This window comes from Gorilla gorilla, chromosome 13 (genome assembly GCF_029281585.2).
Source record: "Gorilla gorilla gorilla isolate KB3781 chromosome 13, NHGRI_mGorGor1-v2.1_pri, whole genome shotgun sequence".
In the NCBI taxonomy this organism is placed as follows: Eukaryota; Metazoa; Chordata; class Mammalia; order Primates; family Hominidae; genus Gorilla; species Gorilla gorilla.
In genome coordinates, this window is record NC_073237.2 from 95,290,694 (window position 1) to 95,304,837 (window position 14,144).

General features: G+C 48.6%; 1 protein-coding gene across 1 annotated transcript in view; it reads left to right on the plus strand.

Moving 5' to 3' along the window:
* The window catches only part of COL15A1 (collagen type XV alpha 1 chain), a 127,862-nt gene that overhangs the window by 29,874 nt on the left and 83,844 nt on the right, over nt 1–14,144 (plus strand). Inside the window, exons 3-4 of the mRNA XM_063696614.1 lie at nt 12,044–12,591; nt 13,771–13,845. Of these exons, the coding sequence (XP_063552684.1) occupies nt 12,044–12,591; nt 13,771–13,845 (623 nt within the window). The remainder of the gene's footprint in view (nt 1–12,043; nt 12,592–13,770; nt 13,846–14,144) is intronic.

Genomic DNA, 14,144 nt, shown 5'->3' on the forward strand with positions numbered 1-14,144 from the left:
CAGATAAACCCTCAGGCACCGTGAGTTGTGTTGTGTTCATTTTCCTCAGAAAGGGAGTCAGGTGGAAACAGGAGTCCCCAGAGACTCCAGCCTGGGTGGGGCTGAGTTTCCACACAGGCAGAGAGCTGTGACATTTTCCTGAGCACAGTGCTCCTTGCCTCTGGCCAGGCCTTGCTGGCTAAAGACAAGGAAGTCTGTGGGGAGGGCTGGGTTTGTCCTGGCCCCTGTTGGAGTCATTCCTTCCAGGCCTGAAGGCTGTGGACTGAAAGAACTGGCAGTTAGGGGCGGTTAGAAAAACTGAAACACTGGCGGGAGACAAGGAGGAGGCAGACGATGAGGCTGTCAGACCTGGCAAGGGCCTTTGGAAAATATTTAGTCCAAGGCTCTAGTTTGACAGATATTAAACCTGAGGCTCAGAGAAGGGAAGGGACTGCTCAAAGTCATATGCTAAGTTGGTGGCAGAGTCCACCTTGCAGGCTGAGGCCCTTTCCACCACCCCATGCAACATCTGAGAGGTCAGGATGTAGAAGTTGAGGCCGACTTGTGTGTGGTCTCAGAGGGGTAGAGAGCTAGGCCCAGCCAGGTGGGTGGGAGTTGCAGGGGCGGTTGCCTCAGTTCAACATGAGAAAGGACTTCCGAAGACTTCGAATTGTGCAGCAATGGTCAGGTGGCCGTGAGTGGAGATGAGCAGGTGGAAGCCAGGTGGCTTTGGATGGGTGAGCATTGCAGGAAGCTCCTCCCCAGGTGGTGAGCTGCACTGTCCCAAATAGTCTGCGGTTGCTGAACTCCTGTCCCTCCAGGGAGGTGGGAGAAAGGGAAGTCACATGCCAGATGTGATTTAGACATACCCAGGGTCCTTGGGGGCCACCTCTCTGTAGGGGTGTCCAAAGGGAAGGGAAAGAACAGTCCTAGAAGATGCAAGAACCCCACCCTCCCAACTTGCTGGCAGGACAAGCTGACAAAGGGCAAGGAGGAGGGACACGTGGCTTCTCCGACGGTCTGCCCCCCATGCTGCAGGCGCAGAGGAGGGGGACTGAGCACCTCCTCTTCTCCCCAGGGGCTGAGTGCCAAGAAACTCAGGTGAGAGGAGCCCTTCTGGGGTCCCAAGGGCAGTCCCCCCACCTTACCCTACATACCCTCATCCTACTGGTCCAGCCCCAGGCCACAGGCAGTATAGGGTCATCTGGACCCCCTCAGCCCCGGCACTCCAGTGGGAATACACCCACCCGCTTGCAGGAGTCACCGTGGCCCCGTTTAAGCTGACTGAAGTGTGCCGTTGGTCTTTAGAGGCGTGTGTGGGAATGGTAGAGACCCAGGAGGGGCAGCTTCAGCCTTTCCCAGCACTCGGTGCAGAGAAACAGCAGAGGAGGGAAAGGAGGCGTTATGGGTTCTAGGCCTGGCTTGGCCAAACTCACTGCATGGCCTCAGACCTGCTCTCTTGGGTCCCTTAACAGACCTTTCGCTTTGAGTCTGTTGTTGGGATCCCGGTTCACAGCGCAGGTGGAAAGCCTTCCTTGCAGTTGGTGGAAGCGCAGTTCCCGTAGAGACCGCCAGGAGCCGCTGCCGCGCACGGTCCCGGGGCGTCCTCAGCCTCCCTCGCGCCTCCGTCGGGACATATCCGCAGCGCTCCTTCACCCGGAGCGAGGAACGCTCCTTAGCCTCCTCCGGCTTTAAATGCTAACTAGCGCTAGCGCTGGGCTCAGGTCCCAGATGATCATCTGTGAGAGGGAGCTTTGCAAAGCCAGCTACAGTTCTCTAGGGAGGCAAGGCTTCAGAGCTCAGGCTAGTCCCGGGCACTGCTTCAGGACCCCACAGATGGAAGGACTGATCCAGCCCATCGCACGGAAGGGGAAACCGAGGCCCAGCGGGGTAGGGGAGGTGCCAGATGATGTCCCTGAGCCTGTGGCAGAGAGGAGGAGGAGAGGTGAGAGTTCGCTCCTGTTCTTCATCTCTGGCCAAATCGCTGTCATCTGTGTGGAAGGAAAACCTGAACCCTGCTCTGTTTGTTTCTTCATGGCTGGGATTCTGCCTGGTTTCCATGGAAACTGGCTTTGGACCCTTGGGAGGAAAGTCGCACCCTGCCCTGACTCCTCAGATTTTCCTCTGCCTCCTCTGTCTCTGAAACCGTCTGATTCCTCCTCTCTGTGCCCTGAGGAGGAGCCACCCCAAAACTGCACTTAGGAGTCTGAACTAGATTTGAGGGAGGGAGGCTCAGGTTGTCTTTCCCTGTGTCCGTTCCTTCACAGCATCCCCTTGGCTCTGTGGATGTTTAGAGGAGGGGGGATGACTTTGGCCCTTTTTGCAGAGTGAGAGTGGGGCCCCCGTGTGTTGGGGTGCAGCTGAGCCTGACTGGAAAGATTTAGATGTGAGAAGATGGGGAAGAGTGATGTCACTAGAAGGAATAGCATGAGTGAAGGCAAAGACACGGGGGGACAATGAGGAGATGAAGCAGAGGGTGTCTCGAGTAGAATTTTGCTTTTATGCTGAAGGCACTGGGGAGCCATTGAAGGCTTTGGAGCTTGTAATAGGAGCAGATGACTGCTAATGGTCACCTAGATAGTGAGCTGCTTGAGCACACATGTTCCAGGCTTAGCTCCATGTCTCCAGCGCTACACAAGCACAATGTGAGAGCTTTAGAAATATGATCAAATTCATGAATTGGAAAAGTAAGTTGAAAACCCCCATTGGAAATGAAGCTATCTCTAAGTATTAATGAAGTGAGAGAATAAGACCGGTCAGATGTAGCCCCAGGAAGTGTTTGAAGGCAGTGAAAATACATAGAATAAATCACAGTAGATGTGGCTCTGAGAGTCTATCTGGTCTAACTCTCTGATGGGGAAACTGAGATCAGGGAGGGGGAGCAGCTGGCCCAAGGTCACAGACAGAATCTTGAACCTGAGTCCTTCCTCCCCTCCCTGGGTCTCTCATTGCCCCATCGATTCATGCCTTCCAGATGGGCTCCCTGGGCCAGTGGATCCAGCATCGTGGAGATGGGAGGGAACGTGGACTTTCAGGTGATGGATGGGCATGCAGTGAGGTCACTGTTGGATGTCAGACTGGAGCCTGACCTCAGTGACTCTCACCAGGGCCTCAGACTGTGAGCCTGGCACCTTCAATTCAGGAATGCCTAGGATTTAGTTCAGCCAGCAAACACTTCCTGAGGACCTGCTCAGGGACAGAGCCTGGGTGTGGGGGAGACAGGGAGAAGTGGACGCCAGTTCCTACACTTAAGGAGGTTCCAAGATGGTAGGGTCCAACACCTCAGTCATATAATGCCATATATGCTACATAGAGTCAGGGCCAAGTGCAGGAGCAGGAATGCCCAGACTACCTGGTGGGGGAATCCAAGAAGACTTCATGGAGGAGGTGATGACATTGAAGTTGGGCCCTGAGATGTGTGGAGCAGTTCCTCAAGTGGAGGGAACAGCATACACAAAGGCTCAAAGGTGTAAAATGTAGGACCCATTCAGGATACCTTGAGTTTTCCAGTATGACAATTGCATGGGAAATAGCAGGGTAATAATAATAGTGAAAGAAATGGCAGCTACCATTTATTAAGCACTCTGTGTGCTAAGCAGTGTGCCAAACATTTTAGGTATATTATTTTATTTAAGTCACACAACTGTCCTCTGAGAGAAGTATTATTATCTGGGGATAAGTGTGGGCTGCTTCCAAGAATCCTCAGGCTGCAGAGTTCCATCAGCATGCTCCACGCCAGTCCCCAATCCCCTCCAAAATGGTGGGATGTCTTCCCACCAGCTGTGATCTCCACCCTCCTCCCTTCTTGCCCAGCACAGAGCCATCCAAGGTCAAGCCCATGGACCCAGTTGCTGGGCCTGTTTGTCTTGGCTCCCTGGCTTCTCCTCCCCTCCCTGGTGGCTGCCTAAGCAGGTGGCCCTCCTGCTGGAGGCCAAAGGGAAATGAGCCAGCAGGCCCAGGCACAGCCGCGAGTGAGCATGGGTCACTCCAGGTCAGGGGTCGTCCCCTACCACGCCATGCCATGGGACAGTGGATGTGGAAGGATGTGGTGGGGGTTGCTGAGAGCAGAGCTGGGCTGCTGGGGCTGACTTGGGCTTGCTCTACATTCATGGCTGGCCTCCCTCTTGGCGGACTCTGTGGAAACAAGGCCTGCGGGCCAGCGCCTATCCATGCGTCCTGTCTTGAATGGCTGAGGTCTAGGGGGATGGAGGGTGGGAGGGTTAGGAAGGGATCTTTTTTGCAGACTTCGGTTTTTGTTAAGCTTATACCGTGCATTGCCCATCTGTCGTCTCATTGAATCCCCACATGGGAAGTGGGCAGGGACCTCCCCTGATCACCAGGAAGTCATCGCCCAAAGGCTTTGTGTTTGGTAAAGGGCAAAGGAGGGGTCTCATCCCAGCTGTGTCCAAGGAAGGGGATGTTCTCCACTGCAGGCTGCCTCCTTTGCCCCCTCTCCAGCTGACCAACCACTGGCCAGGACCTGGAGTGGTCAGGGCTGTGGGAGGGCACCAGCTCTGGGACTCGTGGTACCAAGACTGTCCACCCTTGCTTGGCTGCCCCATCTGTTGCTTCCTGGCTGTGCCTCCTGGCCATGGAAGTCTCCCTGAACATCAATTTCCCTGTCTAGAAAACAAGGATGTTGGATAGATTCATGAATTTTTGTTTTTAAGCAGACTCCTGGGCATAAGAATTCCCAGAATTGCCACGTGCAAGCCTGGATCTACTGGCCATGGGAAGCACTAGGCTGGTTTAAGCAATGAGCTTTCTGAGTGGGAGCCTCTCAGGCCCTTCTCCCTGTGTCCCCTGAACGCTTAACCTGGCCCTGGATCCCTCAGAGACACCACTTGGAAACAAGCCACAGGATGTGAAGCTCTGGTGCTTTTACTCTCTGTGGCACCAGGAATTTTCCGAGCAGAAAGAGGCTTCCCCCTCCTGTTCCCAGCAGGAAAGAGAGAGGAAGTAGAGGAAAAGCTTTTTACTGGATTGGATAAGCGAAGAAGAAAGCAGAGCTCTCAGTAGGGTGTTTGTGGTTTTGTTTTGTTTTTATCTTTAAACCGTGGAGGAAAGAAAAGAAATCTCAGTGGGATGTGTGGTTTTCTTTGTTTCTTTTCCTTCTTTTTTTCTTTCTTTCTGTACAAAGATAAGCTGTATCTGAGTGAGGAAAAGCAAGAAGAATAGGTTTTATGATTTCTATAAGTGGATGCAAGGAGTTAATCTCTTTAAAAATATGTAGATGTCCTCACTTTTCATACCATGTATATGCTGTAAAATAGAAAAAAGTATAAAAAGATATCCAGTGAAAAGCAAGTCTCCCAGCCCCCAGCCACCAGCTTCCTTCCCTGGAGACAACCACTGCCCCGTTTCTTGTGTATTCTTCTAGAGCTATTGTAATATGCCATATATATTTAAATATATCTTGTATATTTAATTTGTATTAGTACATACATTTCCAACTGATAGCAATTCACTTCTGCACCTTGCTATTTTGTCTGTTTTTATATAGTACATCTTGATTGTTTCATATTAGTACTTAAGGAATCACATCTTTTGAAACGCTGCCTTGGATTTCGTTGTGTGAACCTGTCATCATTTATTATATTAATCATTCCCAAAGATGGGAATTTTAGGTAAATTTAAACCACGATGCTGTGAATATTTTTGTATGTACTTTATATTTCACATATGTAACTTTATCTATTAAAAAATTCATAGAAGTATGACTGCTGGGTCAACGAGTACATGCACATTTGCCATTTTGATAAATGTTATTAAATTGCCTCCCACCACGTTATAACAATTTATGCTCCTGCCAGTAACGCAGGAGAAGGCCTGCTGCCTTAAACCCTTGCCAACACAGCGTATTCTGATCTTTGCCAATCTGATAGGGAAAATGGTATCCCTTCGTAATCTTAACTCATTCTCTTATTATGAATGAGGTTGAGTATTTTTCGTATGTTTAAGATTTTAATTTCTTTTACTGTGTCTAGAATTTTCTATTCTTTGCCCATTTTTCTTTTGGGTATTCATTTACTTTGCATATTAGAGAAATGAGTTTGTTGCTGTGATTTTTGTAGCAAATATCATTTCATGGTTTTGGGGTTTTCTTTGACATTGCAGGGATTATCTTTATTATTATTTATTATTATTATTATTTATTATTAGTTCTATGCAGAACTTTTTTTCTAAGTGGTCAAATTTAACCAAATTTACCAATCTTTTAACTAAAATTAATTTCTGTTTTAAAGCAAGTTGTAAACTGGAGAGGATAAGCATTCAATTGAGAATCAAATCTGAGTTCATGGCCAGCAAACACTTCCTCTCTATTAAACTTAGTTTAGTGTGTTCTAAAATGAGGTGATTGGAGGCTGGGCGCAGGGGCTCACACCTGTAATCCCAGCACTTTGGGAGGCCGAGGCAGGAGAATCACTGAGTCCAGGAGTTCAAGACCAACGTAGGCAATACAGCAAGACCCTGTCTCTACAAAAAAATGAAAAAATTAGCTGAGTGTGATGCTGCATGCCTGTAGCCCCAGACATTTGGGAGGCTGAGAGGTGGAAGGGTCATTTAAGCCTGGGAGGTGGAGGCTGCAGTGAGCTGTGATCATGCCACTGCATTCCCACCTGGGCAACAGAGCAAGACTCTGTCTCAAAAAAAAAGAGGGGACTTGAGAATATGTACACATTCATTCATTTGTTCATTCATTCACTATAAGCCCTGGGTTGGTTACTGGGAACACAGATGGCCCAGTGGGAAGAGAGGCAAGTGACCCAATAGTGACATGCAGGGGCTATGATGGAGGACCCCGTGTGTACAGAGAGGACTTCTAATGCAGCCCCCAGAGGGGAGGGTGTGGGTGCGGGAGGTGGAGCGAGATTTCAGGGGAAGCGAGGCCTGGGCTGATGAGCCGGAGTCATTCAGTAAAAATAACTGGGCTGGGCTGGGGCAGATGGCACAGAGGAAAGCATTCCTGGCAGGGGTGGGAGTCCCTGGGACAGCATGGGGCACGCCGGGGCTGTGTCAGGCATGTCAGGGAGTAGGGAGTGCAGCTGGGTCCTGACCACAGAGGGCCTCTTGAGCCAGGTGGCAGCAGCCTGGTCAGCCCTGGCCCTGAGGGCCATGAAAAATCCTATTTCATAGAAGGCTTCTAAGCAGGATAGCAACAGGATCAGATGTGCCGTTTTGTCGAGGAGGGGTTAATCGTTTTCATAAAAATTGTATGAAATATTTTCCATGAAATTTGCTATAAAGAAAAATACAATGAATATTTCTTTTGAATACCACCTGAACAATTAACACTGTCACTACAGTTGAAAAGCCCCGTGGACCTCTCCCAAATTGCATCTCTCTGCCTCCCCTAAATGTTGGCAAGAATATGCTGCTGGTGGGTCTGCGACATGCATGACACGGTTGCTTCAGAGAACAATTTTGCAACATTCAGGGAAGCTGTAGGTGCACATACCCATATTATCCAATAATTCCACTTCCAGCTGTGGAATTACCTGCACAGGTAAGCAGGAGGAGATGTGTATAAGGGAGTCCGTGGCAGTATCATTTGTAATATTGATGGAAACCTCACCTTCCACCAACAGAAATGTGAATCAACCCATTGTAGCTTATTTATACCATAGAGTACTGTTGTGAAAATATAAGGCCAGGCCAGGCGCGGTGGCTCACTCACGCCTGTAATCCCAGCACTTTGGGAGGTCAAGGTGGGCGGATCACCTGAGGTCAGGAGTTCGAGACTAGCCTGGCCAACATGGCGAAACCCCGTCTCTACTAAAAGTACAAAAATTAGCCGGGCCTGGTGGTGGGCACCTGAATCCCAGCTACTCAGGAGGCTGAGGCAGGAGAATCGCTTGAACCCAGGAGTCAGAGGGTGCAGTGAGCCGAGATTGTGCCGCTGCACTCCAGCCTGGTCAACAAGAGCGAGACTCAGTCTCAAAAAAAAAAAAAAGAAAATATAAGATCAGAGCCACATGTATCAACAGGGATAAATCTAAAAAATACAATGCTGAGTGAAAAATAAAAGCAAGTTTCAGAAGAATGTGTGCATCATGCCACCATTTATATGAGGTGTAGAACACACACCTTGGTTCTACATTCTGTTAGAAACGCGTATCGAGTGGACATACAAATGCGTGGGAGTGATAAACACCAAATTCACAAGAATGGCTCCTGCCAGAGCCATGGGCAGAGGAAAAGGACTGAAGAGAGTTCATGGGAACTTCAGCTGAATTGATACTGTCTTTCTTAAGTGGAGTGGTGGGCACATACTTGTTCCTCATAATATTATAATTATTTTTTTTTAGAGACAGGTCTCACTCTGCCACCCAGGCTGGAGTGCAGTGGGGTGATCATAGCTCACTGCAGCCTCAAACTCCTAGGCGCAAGTGATCCTCCTGGCCCAACTTCCAGAGTAGTAGATTACAGGCACGCACTACCACATTCTGCTAATTTTTAAATTTTTTGTAGAGATGGTCTCTCTGTGTTGCCCAGGCTGGTCTCCAACTCCTGGCCTCAAGCAATTTTCCTACCTTGGCCTCCTAAAACACTGGAATTACAGGCATGAGCCACCATACCAGGCCCTATTTTAAAATTTTAAAAAATGATATATATAGAGAGAGATAGGGTATTTCTTTGTTGCCCAGGCTGAAGTGCAGTGGCATGATCGTAGTTCATTGCAGCCTCAAACTCTTGGGTTCAAGTGATTCTATCACCTCAGCCTCCCGAATAGCTGGGACTACAGGCACACATGACCACACGCATTAATGTATAATGTATTTTATTTATCCATTGTTTTTCAAAATGATTTCAACATATAATCAATATAAATAGTATTGAGATATTTTTCCAAGCGAAGTCTTTGAAATTTAGTTTGTAGTTTACATTTATGACACATCTCAGTTGGGAAGACCCATTTTTCAAGTGCTCAATAGCCATATGTGGCTACTGGTTATCAAATCAGACAGGGCAGGGTCTGGTACGATAGAAACTTAGAGGTCACCAGTCACAACCTGATACAACTTTATCAACAGATAGAGTTGTGTCAGGTGACCTCTGCGGTTCTTTTCTAAACCAGCAAGTCTAGATGACAGTGATGATGATGATGATGATGATGATGATGATGATGATGGCTACCTTTTTTCTTTTTTTTTTTAGACAGGGTCTCGCTCTGTCACCCAGGCTGGAGTGCAGTGGCATGATCATGGATGGCTCACTGCAGCCTTGACCACCTGGGCTCAAGCAATCCTGCCACCTCAACCTCCTGGGTAGCGGGGACTACAGGTGCACACCACCTGGCTTTTTTGTTGTTTTGTGGAGGTGAGGTCTCACTATGTTGCCCAGGCTGGCCTTGAACTCCTGGGCTCAAGTGATCTGCACTCCTTGGCCTCCCAAAGTGTTGGGATTACAGTTGTGAGCCACAGTGTGTCCAGCCATGATATCCACCACTTTTTAGGCATTTGCCATGTGCCAGCACTTTGTATTATGTCCTTTAATCCTCACAACAACGCTATAGGCTAATTACTTGCATTTTTAAAAATTGTGGTTAAGCATACATAGCATAAAATTTGGTATTTTAACCATTTAACAACCATGTGTCTCATATTGTTCTTTGTACTGTATTTTTTTGTGTAACCTAGATATTTCATAAAAATTGAGGTTAGTACTGGCGGTGAGCAGCCTTCTCTGTGAGTGTTGCGGAGTTGAGATGGGGGCACGGCAGTCAGGGCATCTCCTTCTCCCAGCCACTGAGTATACATACCCATTCATGGGAAGTTTGAGTTCCTGGACCACCTGGAGTCTTGACTCCATCCTTCTTGCTGCTGAAGGGTCATTGATATAGTAGGCAGACTAGGTGGAGCCCCACCCGCAACCCCGGTACAGACTCCCCCATCTCAGTGAGGCTGCAGCAGTGAATCAGCCAGAAATCACACCAGCCATGGCTCGAACATGTCCTGCCACTTACTAGCTGAGTAACCTCGGGCCAGTCATCTCATCTTCCCAAGGGATAAGAGCAGTTAATTTCCAGGGCTGCTGTGAGGACTGAGTAAAACTATGCATGAAAACCACATTGTTATTATTCTTTATGAGGGAGCTCAAGGGCACAGAGGCAGGCTCCCATGTCAGCCTCGCTTTTCTGGTCAGTGCTGCAGGAGTGATTATCCCTGCGCATTGACCTCTTGAGATTGTTCAGTGGATATAATAAAAATAAAGAATAGCGGATGTTTGTTGCACTGCTACCATTATTAACCAGGGGTTTCCGTGGATGGTCTCATTTAGTCATTCTTTTGGAGCCCATTCTAGTGCCTGTATGATAGAGGAAGACACTCAGACTTGGAGTGGTTCAGTGACTCACTGGAGTTCACACAGCTACGTAGTTGTGTCCAATAAGATGGTGGCAAGTTGGGTAAACTGGAAATCAGGCTGATTCCTCAGGTAGGGCTTTCCTTAGAGGTCGTCTCTAGTGTTTGGGGTTTTCTCTGGAGACAAACCCGCCAAGTCCTCAGAAACCATTTAGGTTCTCAGTGGCCTCTGGCCTTTGGCCATAGCCCAGACAGCCATCAATCAGTCTGCCTTGCCCTCTGGCCTCCAGAGGAGGACACTGCTCGATTCTGATCCTCACTCATTCCAGGCCTCCTCATCTGGTTGAATCCTCAGGATCCGGCTTCACTTCCAAGGCCAAAGGGTGTTACTTGCCCATTGTCCTGGCTACAGTGGTCTTGTCCCCCTCTCCCTGGGACTTGCCTTCCTGTCTCACTACTGGTACCTTGGATGTCAACTCAGAAGTGGGTGCATGTTGCTGCAAGCTAGTCTGCAGCTTTCTCCTGGGGAAAATACTTGGATGGGCCAACATTCTTCAGCCTGGGGGCCTTTTCAGGACACCATAATGGAGCTCCACCATTTCTCCCTGCAAGGTGTGGTAGCGTAGCCTCTGGGGTCAGATGCTCTGGGTTTGAAACCTGCATGCAACTTACCTTGAGCAAATTTGTTAATTTCTCTAAGCCTCAGTTTTCTCAGAAGTAACATGGGGATAAGAGCACCTAACCTCATAGGTTTGTTGTGAGGATTACATGAGCTAATGTATGTAGAGAGCTTAGAGCAGGGCCTGGAACAGACAGAGCTTAGGGAATGTGGATGATGATGGCGGTCATGTCAAAGGCGATGACAATGACGCAAATTTCAATTGCCTTGAGGCCTGGGAACACTTCACTGTGTCCCTGATTTTCCCTGCACACTCAGAGGCACTTAAAGAATAGACCTCATTCAAAACAAAACAAACCTATCCAGTTGTTTTTTTTTGAGATGGACTCTCCCTCTGTCACTGAGGCTGTGACAGGAGTGCTGTGGTGCGATCTCGACTCACTGCAACCACCACCTCCGGGGTTCAAGTGAGTCTCCTGCCTCAGTCTCCCAAGTAGCTGAGATTGCAGGCATGTGCTATCATGCCTGGATAATTTTTGTATTTTTAGTAGAGATGAGGTTTCACCATGTTGGCCATGTTATCCTCGAACTCCTGACCTCAAGTGATCCACCCGCCTGGGCCTCCCAAAATGCTGGGATTTTAGGTGTGAGCCACCATACCTGGCCCCTATTCAGTTTTATAGTGGGGAAAAAAAAAATCTCCAAGTCGATGGGGGAACATTATATATTCTAGGGATTACTCATAAGTGTTTTCCAAACTGCAGGTCATGAACTATTAGTGGGTTATAAAATCAATTTAGTAATTAATTACCAGCATGTTTTTAATAAAATGAAGCAGAAAAAGAATAATTAAATGAAAAGAAAAATATTTGAGTGCCTGGTGAGTATTAAATCATGTTCTATGAAACTTCTGTTTCAGTGTTACAGATATCTGTCTACACGTGTGTATATTGGGTTGCAGTGCAAATGCATTTCTTTTTGTGGGTCGTTGTCAAAACGTTAGAAAAAACAACCATTTAGGAACTACAGTTTCAGTGGGGTTCCTGAGTGATCCCGTTTCATTTGTGACTGCGTTTCTTCCTCATTTCCAAGCAAAGTGGAATATACCTGTAAAGCGTGGCCTCTCTCTCCCTCCCTGCAGAGACTGCTTCCCAGGGTCACCTGGACCTCACGCAGCTCGTCGGTGTCCCGCTGCCCTCGTCCGTATCCTTTGTCACAGGCTATGGTGGCTTCCCGGCCTACAGTTTCGGGCCTGGTGCCAATGTTGGCCGCCCAGCCAGGACTCTCATCCCATCCACCTTCTTCAGGGACTTCGCCATCAGCGTCGTGGTGAAGCCCAGCAGCACCCGTGGTGGCGTGCTCTTCGCCATCACTGACGCCTTCCAGAAGGTCATCTACCTGGGCCTGCGGCTCTCAGGTGTGGAGGACGGCCACCAGCGGATCATCCTCTACTACACGGAGCCAGGCTCCCATGTGTCCCAAGAGGCTGCTGCCTTCTCGGTGCCTGTGATGACCCACAGGTGGAACCGCTTCGCCATGATTGTCCAGGGTGAGGAAGTGACCCTCCTCGTGAACTGTGAGGAGCACAGCCGCATCCCCTTCCAGCGGTCCTCCCAGGCTTTGGCTTTTGAGTCCAGCGCTGGAATCTTCGTGGGCAATGCAGGAGCTACAGGGCTCGAGAGATTCACTGTGAGTTAAAGTCCCACTCCAGGTACATCAGGGAGGTGGATGAACAGACTCGCCATGCAATAAATGCAGCAACTATTATTGTTATTATTTTATTCTTATGTCCTCAAAGAAGCATGCATGTTATGATGGGAAATTACACTAGGCCTGGAACCCCAAAACCTAGATTTCCATCCTCAGTTTTCAACTTACCTTGTGAATTTGAGACAGTTATCCAGATTCTCTGATCCTCTCTGTGTTTCCTTATCTGTAAGTGGAGATAAGAAAACCTACCCCCCAGTCTTCTAGGTCAAATAAGATAATCTGTTTGAAAGCACTTTGTATGTTTTAAGATTTTATATAAAAGAGCAAGGTTTGTTATAGCCCTAAATGGTTTGATCTTTGGATATGGGTGACAATTGCACGTAAGTAATTTCTGAAAAGGTGGGATACACTAGAATACCAGAGTGAGGTAGCTTTTCCCGCCTTCTAGGCAATGTGCACTTAAAAAAAATTTAAACTGACTTTACTATCAAAATGGGCTTTTATGAATAAGGCATTCTAAAGATCACTAACTTATTGTAGTTACTCATTTAGTCAGCACATGTATTTACTGATGTCTCGTTGGTGAACAGGACAGCACCACGGGGTAGAGTTTGGGTTTATCTGGAGTTAAGTGAAAGACATTGGAGAATGTTAAGAAGTTAAAATACAAAGGGCAATTTTTAAATGCTCACTTTAGGAGCCTCATGGAGAGGAAGCTATCAGGTGTGGGGAGAGGGGAGGAGAGTGGAGGCAGGGAGGCTGTGGTAGCCCTTCTTGGGACAAGGCCTTCAAACCCAGAAGCATTGAGCTGCAGGGGAAAGAGCTTTCTGGGAGAGGGAGATGTGCGTTTCAGGGCCTGCCGCTGACAAGCTGGGGACCTGGAGACAGGAGGCTGCTGTGGTGTGCACACTTGAACACAATGCTCCCCAAGGACTTCTCTGGCCCAGGGGTCAGTATGATACTGGCCCAAGGAGAGTCCCCCCATAACTGAGAGTGGGCCAAGAGGTGGCCTGGCTTTGTGGTTGAGACCGCAGGCTGTACATCCTCATTCCCATGCTTTTACCTGTTCTTCTCCATTACAAAAACAATCATGTCTTCCACTGGCAGTCATGCTGTGTACGTGCAAACCGTGGCTTCTGATCCATCTCTTTTCCCCAGGGCTCCCTCCAGCAGCTCACCGTGCACCCCGACCCCAGGACTCCCGAGGAGCTGTGTGACCCTGAAGAGTCCTCGGTGAGCTCCCCTACTATCCCACAGTGGGCCCTGCAACCCCAGCAGCCGCAGCCTGGGGAGGGCTGGATGCCCAGACAGTGGCGTGGAGTTTCTGAAACCTCTCATTTTGGCAACTGCTGCCTCAAGTCCTATTTTGGGCTTTTGGCGTGATTTCACTTTTTAAAGAGCATCAGCCATCTCTGGTGTGGGGAGCTGTGTTTCTTATAAGGTGTCAGGATCTTCCATGGCTGTGGCCGTCAATGGCCTGCTTTCCCGCCTTCTTGCCAAGAAATGGTGTCAAGATTCTAAAATCAAAGTTA